General features: G+C 54.0%; 2 protein-coding genes across 15 annotated transcripts; one reads left to right on the forward strand and one right to left on the reverse strand.

Moving 5' to 3' along the window:
• The first annotated feature begins 3,008 nt into the window (after positions 1-3,008).
• Positions 3,009-7,551, forward strand: LOC121469088 (FXYD domain-containing ion transport regulator 3). 14 transcript variants are annotated; one of them, XR_012052330.1, is made up of 6 exons: positions 3,009-3,129; positions 3,278-5,170; positions 5,783-5,839; positions 6,069-6,098; positions 6,298-6,786; positions 6,958-7,118. XR_012052330.1 is itself a non-coding variant. In XM_072920445.1 (6 exons), exons 2-6 carry the CDS (start codon positions 4,719-4,721, stop codon positions 7,405-7,407), a joined length of 561 nt encoding a protein of 186 aa, XP_072776546.1. In that variant the 5' UTR covers positions 3,009-3,129; positions 3,278-4,718; the 3' UTR covers positions 7,408-7,551. The 14 variants fall into 14 exon arrangements, 7 of the variants coding, with proteins under 7 accessions (XP_072776546.1, XP_072776545.1, XP_072776549.1 ...); XR_012052328.1 differs by having other exon boundaries at positions 6,298-6,744; positions 6,958-7,117; XR_012052331.1 differs by having other exon boundaries at positions 6,298-6,321; positions 6,958-7,110.
• On the reverse strand, positions 7,536-21,734 carry LOC140681048 (leucine-rich repeat LGI family member 4-like; the record flags this gene model as incomplete). The annotated part of the gene is made up of 9 exons (XM_072920223.1): positions 7,536-8,604; positions 9,676-10,184; positions 12,597-12,761; positions 14,099-14,274; positions 16,182-16,253; positions 16,579-16,650; positions 17,668-17,739; positions 19,844-19,915; positions 21,592-21,734. Coding segments are annotated over 9 exons (1,584 nt in total), but the record flags the coding sequence as incomplete, so codon positions are not given.
• Between the last annotated feature and the right edge of the window lie 126 nt (positions 21,735-21,860).

Consider the following 21,860-nt stretch of genomic DNA (forward strand, 5'->3'; position numbering starts at 1 on the left):
CCTGATGGTTCAGGGGAGGGTTACAGATGTGGGGTGAACCATACATTCTGGGGGGTGACATGGGAGAATCCATTCGGCTTTTGGACCCCGTTGTCGGTGAGGGTAATTGTCCAGCCAGTAGGGGGCGTTATATTCGTCCTGGCTGTACCTTTGTGGTTCTTAATCATATTTATCTACCCTCCCCAACAAAAGACAATTAGAGAATACCATGTTAATTTAAGAAGGACAATTAGAGAACATCATGTTAAAATTAATGTGGACAATTAGAGAACAGCATGTTAATTTCAGGAGGTCAATTAGAGAACACCATTGTTATTTAACGAAGACAATTAGAGAATACCATGTTAATTTCAGGAGCACAATTAGAGAACATCATGTTAAAATCTTTGAGGACAATTAGAGAATATCATGTCAAAATTAACAAGGACAATTAGAGAGCTCTGTGTTAAAATTAACAAGGACAATTAGAGATCACCATGTTAATTTCAGGAGGACAATTAGAGAACGCCATGTTAAAATTAACAAGGACAGTTAGGGAACACCATCTTAATTTCAGGAGCACAATTAGAGATCACCGTGTTAATTTCAGGAGGACATACTAAAATGTCATCAGAGGCTGTGAAACAGCAGGGTGGAGACACACGAATAAATAAAATAAAATAAAGTAAAACAACACAAAACAAAATAAAATAAATAAAATTTAAAAATTTAAAAAATAAAGTAAAATAAAATAAAATAAAATAAAATATAAAAATCAAATAATAAATCCTGACCCTCAGGATGTCTCTGAGCTAGAGAGTGAAGGGGTCAGGCAAAGGAGCTCCCAAAACATCAGAAATTTGAAAGAATGTTTGAGTAGTGTGAAAATCCCCGATGTATGATTGGCGTTTGGCAAATATTAAAATGAATACTGAATGCGATATGTGTTATGTTGGAGAGATATGCAGTATTCATCTCTTAAATTTGGCTGTATTAACATTTTTTAAATTTGGCTGTATTAATCTCTTTTTCATTTTAATAGTGCTGTATTAATCTCTTTTAAGTTTTGCTGTATTAATGTCTTAAATTTGGCTATATTAATGTCTTACATTTTTCCTTTATTAATCTCTTTTAAGTTAAGTTTTTCCTGTATTAATCTCTTTTATGTTTTTCCTGTATTAATCTCCTTTAAGTTTTTCCTGTATTAATCTCTTTTAAATAGTGCTGTATTCATTCTTAAATTTGGCCGTATTCATCTCGTTTAAGTTTTCCTGTATTAATTTCTTCTAAATTTTTCCTGTATAAATCTCTTTTAAGTTTTGCTGTTTTAATCTCTTTTCAGTTTTCCCTGTATTAATCTCTTAAATTTGGCTTTATTAATATCTTTTAAATTTTTCCTGTATTAATATATTTTGAGTTTTGCTGCATTAATCTTATTTAAATTTTGCTGTATTAGTCCCTTTTAAATAGTGCTGTATTAAATTAAGTCTCTTAAATTTTGCTGCATTAATTTTGTTTAAATTTTTCCTGTATTAATCTCTTCTAAATTTTTCCTGTATTCATCTAAGTTTTCCTATATTAATCTCTTTTAAATTTTTCCTGTATTAATCTCTTTTAAGCTTCCCTGTATTAATCTCTTTTCAGTTTTCCATATTAATATCTTTTAAGTTTTTCCTCTATTAATCTCATTTAATTATTCCTGTATTAATATTTTAAATTTTTCCTGCATTCATCTCTTTTAAGTTTGTCCTGTATTAATCTCTTTTCAGTTTTCCTGTATTAATATATTTTAAGTTTTTCCTGCATTAATCTCTTTTAATTTTTTCCTGTATTAATCTCTTCTAAATTTTTCCTGTATTAATCTCTTTTATGTTTTGCTGCATTAATCTCATTTAAATTCTTCCTGTGTTAATCTCTTTTAAGTTTTTCCTGTACTAATCTCGTTTAATTATTCCTGTATTAATCTTTTCAATTTTCCCTGCATTCATCTCTTTTAAATTTTTTCTGTATTAATCTCTTTTCAGTTTTTCCGTATTAATCTCTCTTAAATTTTTCCTGTATTCATCTCTTTTCAGCAGTGTGGCACACACACTTTTTAGCCTAGAGCACAATATTAAAAGAACAGCAACAGACACCAAAATCTCAAAAAAAAAAAAAAAAACATTATTGCCTCCTTCTGTGGAAATCTCAGATTTTCAAAGATTGATTTAAAAGATGGGGGGGAAAGCTAAAATTTAAGCTCCTAAAATTTCAACACAACGAGTTTTTCACAAATAACGAAATCATGAATATGCACGCGCCTCAGCGATGTCACCCCGCTGGAATTATTCTCCTTTTTTTATCCTATTGCCATTATTATTATTATTAAACTTTAAAAACTCCAAACCATGAATTCTGTTCCTCGCACTTTCAGACCCAAACTCCCTTACTTTGAACCCAAACTCACTTTTTCACCCCAAAATCTTCCCTCTGCCTCCCTGGGTTCACTTTTGAAGGTCGGACTCCCGTTTTTTTTTAAATCCAGATTCTACTTTTTAGGTCCAAACTGCTCAATTTTAGTGCTCAAACCCCAAACTATGGCCCAAATTCTCCATTTTTGGACCCAAACTCCCCCTTTTGGGGTCCAGACTTCCCATCTAGGCACCCAAATTCCCCTTTTTGGGGCACAAATTCCCGATTTTTTTGGTTGAAATTCTCCCTTTTTGAAACCAAATCCCCCTTTTTCGGTCCAAATTTCCCCCTTTTCTTGCTCAAATCCCCTTTTTTGGGCCCAAATTCTCTCTTTTTGGACCCGAATGCGCCTTTTGAGCCCAAACTTTCCCTTCCTGGACACAGATTCCTCCTTTTTGAGCCCAAATTCCCCATTTAAGACCAAAATTCTATATTTTTTTTTTTACCCAAACTCCCGTTTTCACCCCAAAATCTCCTTTCTTGGGCCCAAATTTCCCCCCTCGATCTGCTGGGTTGAGCTGTACTCCCCGCTCTCTTTCGGGACTACATTTCCCATCGTCCCTCTCGCCGATTTCCGGTGTAAAGCCCGCCTTTTTCCCTTTTCTCCTGAGGCGACTTCCGGCCGGGTGCCGCGCTGGCGCCGCCATGTTCCTGCAGTGCTAAGAGAACGAGGGCGGGGAGCGCGTCTACACCCTGCGGGTACCGGGCGCTTTTGGGGGATTTAGGGGAGGACTCGTAGGGGACCCGCGGTGTTTGGGTGTCCGCGGTGCGTGCTGGGAGCGATGCGGGTCAGTTTGGCTGTGCTCAGGGGGGAATTTGGGCTCTCCCTGACGCTCTGTCCCCACAGAAGGTGTCCCCGGATGGGGTCCCCACACGCTTGGCGCACCCCGCCCGCTTCTCCCCCGATGATAAATTCTCCCGGCACCGCCTGGCCCTGAAGCGGCGCTTCGGGGTTTTGCCAACGCAGCGAGGCCGGACCCTGCTGTGAGGCACCCCAGAAATCCCCTGAGGAGCCCTGAGATGGCCCCGAGCTCCTGGGAGGGATCTCCGCCATGAGAGAAGGTCAAATCACAGTGCCAGCAGACTGCACGGAAATGAGGGGAAAGGAACGTTTTAAAGAGGAGGAAAAATGAAATATTAAAGGTCGAGGGTCTCTGAGTTTTGGTGACCAAATAACTTGGGGTTTTCTTCCTGTTTTGGGGGTATTTTTGTGGTTTTTTGGGTCTGGGGAGAGAATTTAGGGGGTATTGGGGGAAGCGCTAACGGGGCTCTAAGGGGCGCGGGGGATGATGGGAGTTGTAGGCGCGGGTATAACGGTGCTCTATGGGGCGCGGGGCATGATGGGAGATGGAGTCGCGGGTATAACGGTGCTCTATGGGGCGCGGGGCATGATGGGAGATGGAGTCGCGGGTATAACGGGGCTCTATGGGGCGCGGGGCATGATGGGAGATAGAGTCGCGGGTATAACGGGGCTCTATGGGGCGCGGGGCATGATGGGAGATGGAGTCGCGGGTATAACGGGCTCTATGGGGAGCGGGGCATGATGGGAGATAGAGTCGCAGGTATAACGGGGCTCTGGGGTGCGGGAGATAATGGGAGATGGAGTCGCTGCTTTAAAGGGGCTAAGTGAGGCCGCGGGGCATCACGGGAAATGGGGGCATGGCCGTAAATGCGCGCAATGGGCGCCGCGGGGCATGATGGGAGCTGTAGTCCCGGAATTCTCTGTAACGGAGCGGTTGGGGGTCCTGGAGGGCAGGTGTGGGTCTACAGGGGCACCTGGGGGGATTCTGTGGGGTCGGGAAGCCCCTGGGGGCACCTGGGGAGCTCTGAGGGGTCTCCGTGGGGCTCAGGACGTGACGGGAATTGTCGGGCCGGAACTCGGCTCTGAGGGGGCTCTGTCGCCGCGGGGCATGACGGGAGCTGGACTCCTAGCTTTAACGGCGCTCCGTGCGTGCCGCGGTGCATGGTGGGATCTGTAGTCCCTTAGGTGGCGCTCGGAGGCCTCTGTGTTGTTTGGGGCATCTGGGCGTTCGAGGAGGCGTTCGGGCCTCCCGAATGGGCTCGGGGGGGCTCTCGGGGGTCCCGCAGGGTCTGGGGGGCTCCTGTGAGGCTCATGGTAGCGGATAGGGGAGCGCTGTGGAGCGCGGGGCCTGACGGGACTTGTAGTTAGGCCGCCATGGAGCCGCTGTGCATGATGGGGCTTGTAGGCTCAAAGTCGCTAAAATGGCGCCGACACCAGGCCCCGCCTCCAACTGCTGTTCCCGGGTGCTGATTGGTTGCAGACAGTGATGGGCGGGAGCCTCAGCCAATGGGAGGCGGCAGAGGCGGGACCAGCCCATTCAACCCCTCCAGTCCCTCCCAGTAAAGCCCAGTTCATCCCAGTCCAGGCTAGTTCCTCCCAGTACAGCCCCAGTGCCCCTCCAGTCCCTCCCAGTGCAGCCCAGTTTGCCCCTGTGCCTCCCAGTATCTCCCAGTTCTACCAGTGCCACTCCCAGTTCGTCCCAGTCCATCCCAGTTTGTCCCAGTGCATCCCAGTGCCACTCCCAGTCTGTCCCAGTGCTCCCAGCATCCCCCAGTGTCACTCCCAGTTCATCCCAGTATCCCCCAGTTCATCCCAGTCCTTCCGCGGCCAAGCCTCTGCCCCGCCCCCATATTTGGCCACGCCCCTTCCATTGGTCACGCCCCCTCGTTCCGTGCCCCGCCCCCTCCCATTTCCAGTTCCCGCGGCTGCTCTGGGAAGGTGAGTGGAGCCCCAGTGACTCCCAGTTCATCCCAGTAACTCCCCAGTAACCCCCCCCAGTCCCTCCCAGTAACCCCCAGTGACTCCCCAGTCCCTCCCAGTAACTCCCAGTAACCCCCAGTGACTCCCCAGTCCCTCCCAGTTCATCCCAACAACCCCCCAGTAATCCCCCAGTGACTCCCAGTAACTCCCAGTAACCTCCCAGTAACCCCCCAGTCCATCCCAGTAACCCCCCAGTAACATCCCAGTAACCCCCCATCCATCCCAGTCTCTCCCAGTTTGCCCAGTTCTCTCCCAGTAGTCGCCAGTTGGTCCCAGTCCCCCCCGGCTCCCCCCAGTTTGTCCCAGTTTCCCCCAGTTCGTCCCAGTCCTGCCCTGCTCAGGAATCCCAGTGACTCATCCCTCCCAGTCCCTCCCAGTATAAACCAGTCCCTCCCAGTCTCCTCCCAGTTTCCCCCAGTTCGTCCCAGTCCTGCCCTGCTCAGGAATCCCAGTGACTCACCCGTCCCCAGTCCCCTCCCAGTCCCTCCCAGTTTGTCCCAGTCCCCCCCCAGTTGCTCCCAGTTTGTCCCAGTTTGTCCCAGTTTGTCCCAGTCCCCTCCACCCCCCCAGGGATCAAAGGTGACGGAATGGAGTGGGAACAGCTCCGGGAACTGGTGATACTGGGAGGTACTGGTTTGGACTGGGAGGGACTGGGACAGACTGGGAGGGACTGGGGGGGACTGGGAGGGACTGGTTTGTACTGGGAGGGACTGGGAGGGAACTGGTTTATATTGGGAGGGACTGGGAGGGACTGGTTTGTATTGGGAGGGACTGGGAGGATTTCGGGGGTTACTGGGAGGAACTGGGCCCAGTCCCAGCCCAAACTGGTTTAACTGGTGTCCCCTCCCCCCCCCAGTTCTGTCCCTGGCCAGAGGCGACACCCCCGGTGAGTGACTGGGACAAACTGGGGCAAACTGGGAGAGACAGGGACAAACTGGGACAAACTGGGAGTGACTGGGATGGAAAGCCTGAACTGGTTTATACTGGTCCATACTGGTTTCTACTGGTCCATGCTGGTCCATACTGGCTTATACTGGTTTATACTGGTCCGTGCTGGTCTCTCTGACCCCTCCCTTCCCCCCCAGATGCCTCCAGTCCCTTCCAGTTCGGTGAGTGCGGGAACTGGGAGAGACTGGGAGGGTCCCCAAATGTCCCCAAAGTGTCCCTAAGGTGTCACCAGGTACCCCCAGGTGTCCCCAGGTGTCCCCAAAGTGTCCTCAGGTACCCCCAGGGTGTCCCCAGGTGTCCCCAAAGTGTCCCCAGGTGTTCCCAAGGTGTCCCTAGGGTGTCCCCAAAGTGTCCCCAAGGTACCCCCAGGTGTCCCCAAGGTGTCCCCAGGGTGCCCCAGGGTGTCCCCAAGGTGTCCCCAGGTGTCCACAGGGTGTCCCCAGGTACTCCCAGGTGTCCCCAACATGTCCCCAAGGTACCCCCAGCTGTCCCAGTGTCCCTGTCCCTGTCCCAGACTGGTGTCACCTGCGCGTCGGTGGCCTCGCGGTGGCCGCAGTGCTGAGCGTGCTGGGGGTCGTCGTCCAGTGAGTGCCACCCCTGTCACCTGTGTCACCTCTGTGCCACCTGTATGTCACCTGTATGTCACCTGTGTCACCCGTGTGTCACCTGTGTCACCTGTGTGTCACCCGTGTGTCACCTCTGTGTCACCTGTGTGTCACCTGTGTGTCACCTGTGTCACCTCTGTGTCACCTGTGTGTCACCTGTGTCACCTCTGTGTCACCTCTGTGTCCCCTCAGGTGGGAAGTGCAAGTGCCGGAGCAAGGCCAGCTGAAACCCGGGGACATTTGGGGACATTCGGGGACAATTTGGGGACACTCGGGGACATTTGGGGTCATCGGGGGATTTGGGGATGTTGGTGGATGACATCGGGGACACTTTTTGGGGGATTTGGGGACGTTTTGGGGACCTTGGGGACACTGAGGGGGACTTGGGGTTGGGGGATTGGGGACATTTGGTGACATCGGGGACATTTGGGGGACACTTGGGGACAGTCTGGGGACACCTCAGTGTCCCCTCCCCTCCCCCGCAGGCACCGCCCCCCCCCCCCCCCGGAGCTGTCACCTCTGGCTGGGACAGGTGAGTGTCCCCTCCCCCCTGGGGACACCTTGGGGACACCGCGGGGACACTTTGGGGACACCGCGGGACGGTGCCACCCCCTGACCCCCCCTCTCTCCGCAGGAGCCTGAGCTGTCCCCAGGTGTCCCCAAATGTCCCCAACAGGTGACACCGGATGGGGGGGAGGGGTGGCATTGATTTCCCCGAAATGTCCCCAAATTTTCCCCAAAATGTCCCCAAGAAAGGCAATGAATAAAAATGGGTGAAAAAAAAAAGGATTTTGGTCACCGGGGGAGGGGACACGGGGACGGCGGGACAGCGGTGGCACTGGGAGGGGACACAAGGGCTTGGGGACATCGGGGCCATGGTGGTACCAGGAGGGGACACTGAGGCCATGGTGGCCTTGGGGACATCGGGGCCATGGTGGCTTTGGGGACATCGGGGTGATGGTGGCTTTGGGGACATCGGGGTGATGGTGGCACCAGGAGGGGACACTGAGGCAATGGTGGCCTTGGGGACGTTGGGTCAGTGGTGAACTTGGGGACATCGGGGTGATGGTGGCCTTGGGGACATCAGGGCCATGGTGGCCTTGGGGATGTCACGCGAGGGTGGCCTCAGGTCCCTGCTGGTGTCTGGTCAATGTCCCCGCGTCCCTCTGGTGCCCGAGCCCACGGCGACGTCCCCACGTCCCTACAGCTGCACGAGGCCGTGGTGGCACCGCCGTCCTCACGGTGTCCCCACAGTGTCCCCACCTTGTCCCCACGGTGTCCCTTCACACCCCCATCTCCACAACATCAGGGTGGCCACCATGCCCACGTCCCACCAGATGCCACCACACGTCCCTCCAGATGCCACCACATGTTCCCCTCATGTCCCCTGATGTCCCCATCTCCACGGTGGACTGGTGGCCACCATCCTCGGCTGCCACCACGCGTCCCCTGATGTCCCCCAGCCTCAGGGACACGACGGCAGCTCCGGGCATCCCCCCGGCGGCGGGCAGCCACCGGGCGCGCCTGGCCGTCCCCTCAGGTGCCGACGTCCTCGGTGACGTGGGCGTAGATCTGGGTGGCCCCCTTGAAGCTGGAGGCCACCAGGAAGTGGCGGTGGCCGACGGCGACAGGGACGAAGGCGCGGGGGGTGGGCGCGGGCAGGTCCTGGGCGGGCTCCAGGCGGCCGCCGGCGCCCAGGCGGAAGACGCGGCTTGGGGCGAAGTCGTTGCCCAGCAGGACGTAGCGGTGGCCGGCCAGGAGCAGCGGCTGGAAGACCAGAGAGCCGCGGGCCGGCACCTGCTGCACCTCGCGGAACATGGAGCCCTCCCAGCGCATCACCTGGAGATGGCGCGGGGTGGGGGGTCAGTGGTGGGACCATGGGATGGGTTGGGTTGGGTGGGTTGGGTTTGGTTTGGTTGGGTTGGTTGGTTGGGTTGGTTTGGTTGGGTTGGTTGGGTGGGTTGGGATGGAGATGGCACCATTTGGTGGGTGGTGGCACCTTGGGGTGGGTGGTGGGACCATGGGATGGAGATGGCACCATGGGGTGGGTGGTGGGACCATGGGGTGGGTGGTGGCACCGTGGGTTGGGTTGGGTTCATGGATCAGTGATGGCACCATGGGATGGGTGGTGGGACAATGGGGTGGGTGGTAGCACAATGGGGTGGGTGGTGGCACCATGGGGTGGGTGGTGGCACCATGGGGTGGGTGGTGGCACCATGGGGTGGGTGGTGGGACCATGGGATGGAGATGGCACCATGGGGTGGGTGGTGGCACCATGGGGTGGGTTGGGTTGGGGCCCTCCCTGCACTTCACCTGCACTTCACCTGCACTTGGGGTCAGGGGTCAGAGGTGGGGCCTCGTGGCCCTGATGGGCCCCCATGGCCATGGGGTGGCCATCATCACCCTGGTGGCCCCACCTGTGACCACTCATGGCCCCGATGCCCCCCCATGACCACATGGCCTTGATGGAACCCCATGGACCCATGACCCTGGTGACCCCCCATGACCCCATGACCTTGGGAACCTTCCATGACCACATGACCTTGATGGAACTCCATGACCCTGGTGACCCTCCATGACCCCATGGCCTTGATGGACCTTCATGACCACACAACCATGATGGAACCCAATGGACCCATGACCCTGCTGACCCCCTCATGACCACATGACCTTGATGGAACCCCATAACCCCATGACCCTAATGGACCCCCATAACCCCGTGAGCTTGATGGATCCCCATAACCACACGACCTTGATGGACCCCCATAACCCCATGGCCTTGATGGACCCCCATAACCCCATGACCCCGCTGCACCCCCAATCCCTGCTGACCCCCCATGACCTTGCCGGACCCCCACCCACCCCCCCACCCACCACGACCCCACCACCCCCCAAGCCCGCCGCCATCACCTTGGCGTCGCCCAGGAACCTGGTGAGGCACAGGAAGACGCTGCCCCGCAGGCGGAAGTGCTTGGCGGCGTAGGCGTCGGGCACGTGGGGGATGTCGGTGTGCGGCGCGAAGGCGTCGCCGCTCCAGCGGTAGACGAGCGGCCGGCGCGCGGCGCCACAGAGCACCAGGGCCAGCCGCCCGCCCAGCTCCAGGAACTCCAGGTGGGTGTCGCGCTGCCACGGCCGCAGCGCCTGGTGCGGGTAGAAGCCGCCCGAGGCCCAGCGGAACACGGTGCTGGTGCCGCCCTTGGAGCTGTCGGCCACCCCCAGGTAGAGGTGCCCGGCCAGGCGCGCGGCGGCCACGGCGTGGGGCCGGCGCAGGCGGCCGGCGCCCAGGGCCTGGTGGCGCACGAAGGCCGAGCCGGGGCCGCCCGAGCGCCGCCACACCCAGGAGCCGCCGCCCAGCTGGGCCACCACCAGCAGCAGGGTGTCACCCAGCGGGACCGGGTGGCAGGCCACCGGTGAGGAGCCTGGGGGGACGGAGGGGACGTCGGCGGGGACACGGGGGCAGCAGGGACACCGGGGACAGCAGGGACCTTGGAGACAGCGGGGACACTGGGGACAGCGGGGACACTGGGACAGCAGGGACCTTGGGGACAGCAGGGACCTTGGGGACAGCGGGGACACTGGGGAGAGCAGGGACCTTGGGGACAGCGGGGACACTGGGGACACCGGGGACCTTGGGGACATCGGAGATGCTGGGGACCTTTGGGACCTTGGTGGTTATTGGAGGCCTCGGGGACATTTGGGGACATTTGGGGACCTTTGGGGACCTTTGAGCACCTTGAGGACCTTGGGGACATCGGGGCAATTCCTTTGTTCTCCCCCAAGGTCATTTTGGGGACCCTCAGCCCATTTTTGGGGTCCCCGAGGCCATTTCTGGGGGGGGTCACCCCAACTCTTGGTGTCCTCGGGTCCCTCTTGATGTTCCTCACCCAACTTTAACCATTCCCACCCCATTTTCCCCATTCCCACCCCGTTTTCCCCATTTGTCCCATTTTTTCGCAATTTTCTCCATTTTTTTCCATTTTCCCCATTCCCCCCCATTTCTCCCCCTTTTCCCCAATTTTCTTTTATTTTCACCATTTTTCTCCCGTTTTCCCCTCCATTTTACTCCATTTCCCCCCACCCCCCCTGTTTTTTCCCATTTCCCCCCATTTATTCACTATTTTCCCCCTTTTTCCCCATTTTACCCCGTTTCTCTCACTGTTGGTTATGGTGGGGGAACAGAACCTCCCCCCTATTTTTTTTCATCATTTTTCCCCCCATTTTTCCTCATTTTTGCCCCTTTCCCCCTCTTTTTCTTGGTTTTTTTTCACTGTTCTATCCCTTTTTCCCCATTTCCCTCTATTTTATCCCGTTTTCCACCATTTTAACCCCATTTCCCCCATCAATTCCCATTTTTCCCCATTTCCTCCTTCTTTTTCAACATTTTCTCCCCGTTTTTCTCCATTTCCTTCAATTTTCCCCAATTTTCCCCCCATTTCCTCCATTTTCTCATAATTCTTTCAATTTTTTCACCATTTTCCCATTTCCACCCTTTTTAACCATTTTTTTCAGTTTTTTCCATTCCCCCATTTTTCCCTATTTTTCCCCCATTTCCCTATTTCCCCCATTTTTTCCCCATATCCCCCCATTTTTTATTTTTTCCATTTTACCTGATTTCCCCCCTTTTCCACCATTTTAACCCCATTTCCCCCATCTACTCCCATTTTTTCACCATTTCCTCCTTCTTTTTCAACATTTTCTTCCCATTTTTCTCCATTTCCCCCCCATTTCTCCCATTTTCTCAGAGTTCTTTCAGTTTTACACCATTTTCCCATTTCCCCCCATTTTTTCCCCATTTCCCCATTTTCCCCCCATTTTTTCCCATTTCCCCCCATTTCTCTCGCTGTTCACGATGGTGGGCACACAGAACCTCCCACCCCATTTTCCCCTCATTTCCCCCATTTTTCCTTCGTTTTTTTCCCATTTTCCCCCAATTTTTCCCACTTTTCCTCCCATTTTCACCAATTTATCCCCCATTTTCCCAATTTCCCCGTTTTTCCCCATTTCCCCCTTTTCTCTCACCGCTGACGACGCTGTGGGCTCAGAATCCCCCCCCCAAGCTGCTCCCACTCCCACCCCATTTTCCCCAATTTCCCCAAATTTTTGCCCCATTTTCCCTCATTTCCCCATTTTGCTCCATTTCCCTCATTTTTTCGCCATTTCCCCCAATTTTTTTGCCATTTCCCCCCATTTTTTTCCACAATTTTTCCCATTTTCCCCCGTTTTTCCCCCATTTCTCTTGCTGTTGAGGACGCTGTGGGCTTGGACACTCCCTCTGAGCTCCTCCCAGTCCCACCCCATTTTCCCCAATTTCCCCAAATTTTTCCCTATTTCCCCCCATTTTTACCCCATTTCCCCATTTTGCTCTAGTTCCCCCCAGTTTTTCGCCATTTCCCCCCATTTTTTCGCCATTTCCCCCCATTTTTTCCCCAATTTTTCCCATTTTTCCCCATTTTTCCCCCATTTCTCTCGCCGTTGATGATGCGCTGGGCTCAGAACCTCCCCCCAAGCTGTTCCCACTCCCCCCCATTTTCCCCATTTCTCCCCCATTTTTTCCTCATTTTTCCCCCATTTTTTTGCCATTTTCCCATTTTTTCCCCGTTTTTCCCCCGTTTTCCCCCATTTTTCGCCCGTTTTACCCCATTTCTCTCGCTGTTGAGGACGCTGTGGGCTCAGAAGCTCCCCCCGAGCTGTCCCCACTCCCACCCCATTTTCCCCATTTCTCCCCCGTTTTTTCCCCATTTTCCCTCATTTTTTCGCCGTTTCCCCCCATTTTTTGGCCGTTTTCCCCCATTTTTTCCCGTTTCCCCCCATTTTTGCCCCGTTTCGCTCACCGTTGATGACGCGCTGGGCGCGGAAGCTGCCCCCCAGCTGGTCCCACTCCAGCAGGGCGCAGGCTCCGGCCGCCGGCTGCGCCAGGGCCACCCCAGGGTGCCCCCCGAGCGCGAAGGGCTCGGCCCCGAGCGAGGAGAACGGCAGCGCCTGGAACGGCCGCAGCTCTGGGGACACGGGGACAGTTGGGGACACCCCGGGGACAGCGTGGGGACATGGCTGGGGATCTGGGGACAGCTTGGGGACATCGCTGGGGACATGGGGACAGCCCGGGGACAGCTTGGGGACATGGCTGGGGATCTGGGGACAGCTTGGGGACATCCCTGGGGACATGGGGACAGCCCGGGGACAGCTTGGGGACAGCTTGCTGACATCTTGGGGACATGGCTGGGGACATAGGGAGAGTTGGGGACATCCCCAGGGACATTGGACAGCCCCAGGCCCTCCCAGTCCCATTCCCCCCCACAAAATCCCCCATCCCAGTCCCTGCCAGTATATCCCAGTATAAACCAGTACAAACCAGTCCCTGCCAGTATATCCCAGTTTCTCCAGTATATCCCAGTACAAACCAGTACAAGCCAGTCCCCTCCATGCCCCATTTTCACCCCCAAACCCCCCGGATTTTCTCCCCCCGGTCCCTCCCAGTTTGTCCCAGTCCATCCCAGTATACCCCAGTATATCCCAGTCCCATTTTCCCATCTAAAATTTCCAATTTTACCCCTGAAATTCCCATTTCTCACCCTAAAACCACCAGAGTTTTCCCCCCAGTCCCTCCCAGTATAACCCAGTATGTCCCAGTCCCTCCCAGTCTCATTTTCCCCCCCAAAATCCCCTGGATTTTCTCCCCCCAGTCCCCCCCAGTCCCTCCCAGTCCCTCCCAGTCCCTCCCAGTTCCCTCCCAGTCCCCCCCAGTCCCCCCAGTCCCTCCCAGTCCATCCCAGTTCCCTCCCAGTGCCTCCCAGTCCCTCCCAGTTCCCTCCCAGTCCCCCCCAGTCCCTCCCAGTCCCTCCCAGTTCCCTCCCACTTTTTCCCAGTTCCCTCCCAGTCCATTCCAGTCCATCCCAGTTCCCCCCAGCTCCCCCCAATCCCCTCCCAGTTCCCCCCCATCTTTTCCCAGTATATCCCAGTCCCTCCAAGTCCCCTCCCAGTTCCCTCCCAGTTTGTCCCAGTTCCCTCCCAGTTTTTCCCAGTTCCCTCCCAGTCCATTCCAGTCCATCCCAGTTCCCCCCAGTCCCCCCGGTCCCCTCCCAGTTCCCTCCCAGTCCCCCTCAGTCCAACCCAGTATATCCCAGTTTGTCCCAGTCCATCCCAGCTTGTCCCAGTTCCCTCCCACTTCCCCCCAGTCCCCCCCAATCTCTTCCCAGTTCCCCCCAGTCCCTCGCAGTCCCATTTTTAACCCCTAAAACCCCCTGGATTTTCTCCCCCCAGTGCCCCCCCTGTCCCTCCCAGTCCCTCCCAGTTCCCTCCCAGTCCCTCCCAGTCCCTCCCAGTATAAACCAGTCACCGTGGCGCTGGCACTGGAGCTGCCGGGGCCCGAGCAGTGCCAGGGCGGTGCCGGCCAGCGCCGCGGGGCCGTGGCAGCGGGCGCCGCCCTCGGGGCCGGGGCCGGGCCGGGCGCGCAGCCAGCGCAGCAGCCAGCGCAGCGCGCAGTCACAGCGCAGCGGGTTCCCCCGCAGGTCCCTGCGCCGGGCACAGCGGGGGACAGCGGGGGACAGCGGGGGACAGCCACGTCGGGGTCACCGCGTTGGGAACACCGGGGGACAGCCACGTCGGGGTCACCGCGTTGGGGACAGCCACGTCGGGGTCACCGCGTTGGGGACAGCGGGGGACACCGGGGGACGGCCACGTTGGGGTCACCGTGTTGGGGACACCACAGGTTGGGGACACCATGTTGGGGACACCACAGGGAGACCGCATTGGGGACACCATGGGGACACCGGGGGATACCACAGGGACACCACAGGGACACCGCATTGGGGACACCGGGGGACATCACAGGGACATCACGCCAGGGACACCACAGGTGGGCACGTCGGGGACACCACGGGTCGACGACACCAAGGGTCGACACATCGGGGACACCGCATTGGGGACATCGCAGGGACACCACGGGGACACCACGGGGACATCCCAGGTTGGCACGTTGGGGACGCCATGGGTCGGGGACATCCCAGGTTGGCACGTTGGGGACGCCACGGGTCGGCGCGTCGGGAGCACCGAGGGTCGCCGGGTGGCACGAAGGGGCAGCGAAGCGGGGAAAAAACGGCAGCAAAGTGAGAAAAATGGCAAAATGTGGCACCAAAGTGACAAAAGTGGCAACAAAATGACAAAAAATGGCACCAAGGTGAGAAAAGCGGCACCAAAGTGGCACTAAATGCCACCAGGTGTCACCAGGTTTCAGCAGAGTGGCAAAAAGTGGCAGCAAAATGAGAAAAATGGCAACAAAATGACCAAAAATGGCACCAAATGGCACCAGAGTGGCACCAAGTGACATCAAAGTGGCACCAAAGTGGCACCAAAGTGGCACCAGGGGTCACCAAAGTGGCAAAAATGGCACCAAATGGCACCAGAGTGGCACCAGAGTGGCACTAAAAGGACATCAAATGGCACCAAGTTGCACCAGAGTGGCACCAGGTGGCACCAAAGTTACAAAAATGGCACCAGAGTGGCACCAAGTGGCACCAAGTGACATCAAAGTGGCACTAAGTGGCACCAGGGGTCACCAAAGTGGCAAAAAATGGCACCAAATGGCACCAGAGTGGCAAAAATGGCACCAAATGGCACCAAAGTGGCACTAAAGGGACATCAAGTGGCACTAAGTGGTGCCAGGGGTCACCAGAGTGGCAAACGTGGCACCAAAGTGACAAAAAGTGGCACCAAAGTGGCATCAAATGGCACCAAGTGGCACCAAAGTGGCACTAGGTGGTCCCAAAGTGGCAAAAAGTGGCACAAAAGTGAGAAAAATGGCACCAAAGTGGCACTAAATGTCACCAGGTGTCACCAGAGTGGCAAAAAGTGGCAGCAAAGTGACAAAAATGGCACCAAAGTGACAAAAATGGCACCAAATGGCACTAGAGTGGCACTAAAGGGACATTGAGTGGCACCGGAGTGGCACTGAATGGCACCAAAGTGGCCCCAGGTGGCACTGGAGTGGCACTGAAGTGGCACTGAAGGGACATCGGGTGGCATCGAATGTCACCAAATGCCACCAGAGTGGCACAAAATGGCACCAAACGGCAGCAAAGTGACAAAAAGTGGCACCAAAGTGGCACCAACCCTCCCAACCCCCCAGTGTCCCCAAAGGTCATCAAACGTCCCCAATGTCCCCAAATGTCCCCAAACCCCAAATGTCCCCAATGTTCCCAATGTCCCCAAATCCCCCAAATGTCCCCAATGTCCCCAGTGTCCCCAACCCCCGAATGTCCCCAATGTCCTCAAATGTCCCCAAAATCCCCAACATCCCCGATGTCCCCAATCCCCCCAAATGTCCCCAATGTCCCAAATGTCCCCAACCCCCCCAAATGTCCCCAACCCCCCCAATGTCCCCCAGTGTCCCCAATGTCCCCAACCCCCCCAGTGTCACCCACAGGTGGCCGAGGTTGGGCAGCTCCTGGAAGAGGCCGCGGGGCAGCGACTGCAGGAGGTTGTCGGCCAGACTCCTGCGGGGACAGCGGGGACATTGGGGACATCGGGGACATTTGGGGACATTGGGGACATTGGGGACATTTGGGGACATTGGGGACATCGGGGACATTGGGGACATCGGGGACATTGGGGACATTGGGGGGATTGAGGACACTGGGGACATTGGGGACATTTGGGGACTTTGGGGACATTGGGGACACTTGGGGACATTGGGGACATTGGGGGACACTTGGGGACACCTTGGGGACACTTGGGGACATTGGGGACATTGGGGACATTTGGGGAATTGGGGACATTGGGGACATTTGGGGACATTTGGGGACACTTGGGGACACTCACAGGAACAGGAGCCCCCGGAGCCCCCGGAGAGCTGCAGGGGGGAGGGAGCGGAGCTGGGAGTCCTCCAGGAACCTGCCCAGTATGGACCAGTATGGACCAGTATGGACCAGTATGGACCAGTACGGACCAGTATGGACCAGTACGGACCAGTATGGACCAGTACAGACCAGTACGGACCAGTATGGACCAGTATGGACCAGTATGGACCAGTACAGACCAGTACGGACCAGTACGGACCAGTATGGACCAGTACAGACCAGTACGGACCAGTATGGACCAGTATGGACCAGTATGGACCAGTACGGACCAGTTACAGACCAGTACTGCCCAGTATGGACCAGTATGGACCAGTACGGACCAGTATGGACCAGTATGGACCAGTATAAACGAGTTACAGACCAGTATGGACCAGTACTGACCAGTACAGACCAGTACAGACCAGTACGGACCAGTATGGACCAGTACGGACCAGTACGGACCAGTACTGACCAGTACAGACCAGTACGGACCAGTATGGACCAGTACGGACCAGTACGGACCAGTACGGACCAGTATGGACCAGTATGGAGCAGTATGGACTGGTACAAACCAGTACAGACCAGTATAAACCAGTACAAACCAATATAACCAGTCCCTCCCAGTTTGTCCCGGTCCCTCCCAGTCCAAACCAGTCCAAACCAGTCCAAACCAGTCCCTCCCAGTCCAAACCAGTCCCTCCCAGTCTAAACCATTCCAAACCAGTCCAAACCAGTCCAAACCAGTATCCCCAGTATCACTCAAAGGTACTCGAGTGCCCCCATCCCCATTCCCCGTCCAAACCAGTATAAACCAGTACAAACCAGTATAACCGGTCCAAACCAGTCCAAACCAGTACAAACCAGTATAAACCAGTCCAAACCAGTCCCTCCCAGTATAAACCAGTCCAAACCAGTCCCTCCCAGTATAAACCAGTATAAACCAGTCCAAACCAGTCCCTCCCAGTATAAACCAGTCCAAACCAGTCCAAACTAGTCCAAACCAGTCGTTCCCAGTCGTTCCCAGTCGTTCCCAGTGCAAACCAGTATACCCAGTATCCCCAGTGTGACTCACAGGTACTCCAGCGCCCCCAGCCCCTCGAAGGCTCCGTCCCCGACGCTCCCCAGGCGCCCCGAGGCCACCAGGCTGGGGGAGAGGGGGACATTTTGGGGACATTGGGGACATTTGGGGACATTTGGGACATTTTGGGGACATTTTGGGGACATTGGGGACATTTGGGGACATTTGGGACATTTGGGGACATTTGGGACATTTTGGGGACATTTTGGGGACATTTGGGACATTTAGGACAATTTGGGACAATTTGGGACATTTGGGGACAATTGGGGACAATTGGGACATTTGGGGACATTTTGGGACAATTGGGGACATTTGGGACAATTTGGGGACATTTGGGACATTTTGGGGACATTTGGGGACATTTGGGATATTTGGGGACATTTGGGGACAATTTTGGGACATTTGGGACAATTTGGGGACAATTTGGAACAATTGGGGCATTTGGGGACATTTTGGGGGGTTTGGGGACATTTTGGGAGGTTTTTGGGTCAATTTTGGGGACATTTGGGACAATTTTGGGGACAATTTGGGACATTTGGGGACATTTGGGGACATTTGGAGACAATTGGGGACAATTGGGACATTTGGGGACATTTGGGACATTTTGGGGACATTTTGGGACAATTTGGGGACATTTGGGACAATTTGGGGACAATTGGGAACAATTTGGGGACAATTGGGGCATTTGGGGACATTTTGGGAGGTTTTTGGGTCAATTTTGGGGACATTTGGGACAATTTTGGGGACATTTTGGGACATTTGGGGACATTTGGGACAATTTGGGGACACTTGGGACATTTTGGGGACATTTGGGATATTTGGTGACATTTGGGGACAATTTGGGGACATTTGGGATATTTGGTGACATTTGGGGACAATTTGGGGACATTTGGAACAATTTGGGGACAATTGGGGCATTTGGGGACATTTTGGGTGTTTGGGGACATTTTGGGAGGTTTTTGGGTCAATTTTGGGGACATTTGGGACAAATTTGGGGACAATTTGGGATATTTGGGGACATTTGGGGTCAATTCTGGGGCAAATTTGGGACAATTTTGGGACATTTTTGGGGACATCGGGGACAAATTTTGGGACATTTGGGGACATTTTTGGGAGATTTTCAGGTCCATTTTGGGGACAATTTGGGCCATTTTGGGGACATTGGGGACACATTTTGGGGACAATTTGGGGACATTTGGGACATTTGGGGGATTTGGGGGATATTTTGGGGGATTTTGGGATATTTTCGGATTTTTGGGATCTTTTGGGGGATTTTTCAGGGGGGATTTTGGGGTTTTTGGTTGTTTTGGGGGGGATTTTTTTGTGTTTTGGGGATCTGGGGGGTTTTTTGGGGTGTTTTGGGGACATTTTGGGGATTTGGGGATATTTTGGGGGATTTTGGGATCATTTGGGGCATTTTGAGTTGGTTTTGGGGGATTTGGGAGATTTTTGGGGTGATTTGGGGATATTTTGGCTGATTTTGGGCCATTTTGGGATATTTGGGGGATTTTGGGGGGTTTTGGGGATTTGGGGTTTTTTTCGTTGTTTTTAGGGGATTTTTTTGTGTTTCGAGGAATTTGGGGGGTTTGGGGGTGATTTTTTGGGGATATTTTGTAATATTTTGGGGGATTTGGGGATATTTTGGGTGATTTTGGGTGATTTTGGGACATTTTGGGATGTTTTTGGATATTTTAGAAAATTTTTGGGATGGTTTTGGGACATTTTAGTGATTTTTGGGACATTTTGGGAGATATTTTTGGGATATTTTTGGATATTTTTGGGATTAATTTTTTTTTGGGACATTTTGGGATGTTTTGGGGGGGATTTTGGGACATTTTGGGATGGTTTTGGGGTGAATTTTTTGGGATATTTTTGGAGTGATTTTGGGACATTTTGGGAGATATTTTTGGGATATTTTGGGATATTTTTGGGATGGTTTTTTTTGGGACATTTTGGGATGTTTTGGGGGCATTTTTGGGGCGTTTTTGGGGGATATTTTGGGATATTTTGGGATGTTTTGGGGGGGTTTTGGGGGCGTTTTTGGTGCGTTTTGGGGGTGTTTTGGGGGATATTTTGGGATATTTTTGGGGTGATTTTTTGGGCCATTTTGGGGTGATTTTGGGGTGTTTTGGGGCGGTTTTGGGCCATTTTGGGGATTTTGGGGACTCACAGCAGCGTCAGCGCCGGGAGGTGCCGGAAGCTCCCCTGGGGCAGCTCCTCGATGTCCCAGCGGAGCAGCGAGCTGGAAATGGGGGAAAAAACGGGGAAAACGGGGAAATTGGGGGGAAATGGGAAAAATTGGGGGAAAAACTGGGGAAATGGGAAAAATTGGGGGAAAAACTGGGGAAATGGGAAAATTGGGGGAAAAAACGGGAAAAAACCGGGGGGGGAAGTGGGAAAAACTGGGGCAAAAAAAAGGGAAAAATGGGAAAAATTGGGGGAAAAATGGGAAAAATTGGAAAAATTGGGAAAATTGGGAAAAATGGGAAAAGAACGTCAGAAAATGGGAAGAATTGGGGGGAAAACAGGAAAAAAATGGGAGAAGTTGGGGAAAAATGGGGGGGAAAACGGGAAAATGGGAAAAGTAGGGAAAAATTGGGAAAATTTGGGAAAAATTGGGAAAATTGGGAAAAAAAACGGGAAAAGAATGGGGAAAATGGGAAAAAATGGGGGGAAACTGGGGAAAATGGGACAAAATGGGAAAAAATGTGAAAAATGGGAAAAACTGGGGGAATTTGGGATGAAAATTGGAAAATTGGGGAAATTTGAGTGGAATTTTTAGGAAATTTGTGGAAAATTTAGGGAAATTTGAAGGATTTTGGGGAAGATTTGGGCGGAAAATGGGAAAAGTGGGGGAATTTTGGGGATTTTGTGAGAATTTGGGGAAAAATTGGGGGAAATTTCTGGTGAAATTTGGGAAAATTGGGAGAATTTTGGGGGGAAATTGGGGGAATTTTGGGGAATTTGGGGAAATTTGGGGACAATCGGGGAAATTTGGAGGGAAATGGGAAAATTGGGGATGAATTTCAGGGAAATTTGGGGAATTTGGGGGGAAATGGGAGAATTGGGGGAATTTGGAAAATTTCAGGGGAATTTTTGGGGGGTCCCAAATTTGGGGGATTTTGGGGTTTGGGGGGTCCCAAATTTGGGGGGATTTGGGGGATTTTGGGGGGATTTGGGGTCCCAATTTAGGAGCTCATGGGGTTTTCGGGTCCCAAATTTGGGGGATTCTGGGGGGTCCCAAATTTGCAGGATTTTGGCGGATTTGGGAGGTCCCGGGGGAGATTTTGGGGTTCCAAATTTGGGGGGTTTTGGGGGGGTCCTGGGGTGTTTGGAGACACAATTTTGGGGGGATTTAGGGATTTAGGGGGTCCCGGGAGGGATTTTGGGGGGTGCCAGGGTGGATTTTTGGGGTTTCAAATTTGGGGGATTTTGGGGTCCCAAATTGGGAGGATCCCGAGGGGATTTTGGGGGCTCCAGATTTGGGGGATTTTGGGTTTTGGGATCTCCCAAATTTGGGGGGATTTTGGGGGTTCCGGGGAGGATTTGGGGTACCAATTTGGGGGATTTTGGGGGGCCCCGCGCGGGATTTTGGTGCTCCAAATTTGGAAGATTTTGGGGGGTCCCTGGGGATTTTGGGGCTCACAAATTTGGGGGATTTTGGGAGATCCCGGGTCGGTTTTGGGCTCCCAAATTTGGAGGATTTTGGGGTATCCCGGGCTGGATTTTTGGGGGTCCCGGGGGGGATTTTGGGCTCCCAAAATTGGGAATTTTTGACCTCCCAAATTTGCCGGGACCGTTCCAAAGGAGGGAAAACGGGGGGGAGGGAGGGGGGGAGGGAAAGGAGCTCAAGGGAACCCCAAAATCTCTTTTGGGGGGGGGTCCCCGAATTGGGGGGGGGCGGGTCGGGGCACTCACAGCGTGGCCAGGCCCGGGGGGAGCCCCCGGGGGACGCCCCCGGCCCCCCCCCGGCAGCGGGCGTTGGTTCGGTCGCAGTCGCAGCCCCCGGGACAGGCCACGCCCCCTTTGGGGACCCCCCCAAAAACCGGGACCCCCCCAAAAACCGGGACCCCCCCAAAAACCAACGGGACCCCCCCAAAAACAAACGGGACCCCCCCAAAAACCAACGGGACCCCCCCGGAAACCAACGGGACCCCCCCGAAAACCAACGGGACCCCCCGAAAAAC

Source organism: Taeniopygia guttata, chromosome 31, assembly GCF_048771995.1.
Source record: "Taeniopygia guttata chromosome 31, bTaeGut7.mat, whole genome shotgun sequence".
In the NCBI taxonomy this organism is placed as follows: Eukaryota; Metazoa; Chordata; class Aves; order Passeriformes; family Estrildidae; genus Taeniopygia; species Taeniopygia guttata.

Coding starts and splice junctions, on each gene's coding strand:
- LOC121469088 (XM_072920444.1), top strand. CDS start 4,719: ATGGGCGGGAGCCTCAGCCAATGGGAGGCGGCAGAGGCGGGACCAGCC. Junction 5,171..6,068: donor CCCGCGGCTGCTCTGGGAAG/GTGAGTGGAGCC, acceptor TCCCCCCCCCAG/TTCTGTCCCTGGCCAGAGGC. Junction 6,322..6,957: donor CTCCAGTCCCTTCCAGTTCG/GTGAGTGCGGGA, acceptor GTGTCCCCTCAG/GTGGGAAGTGCAAGTGCCGG.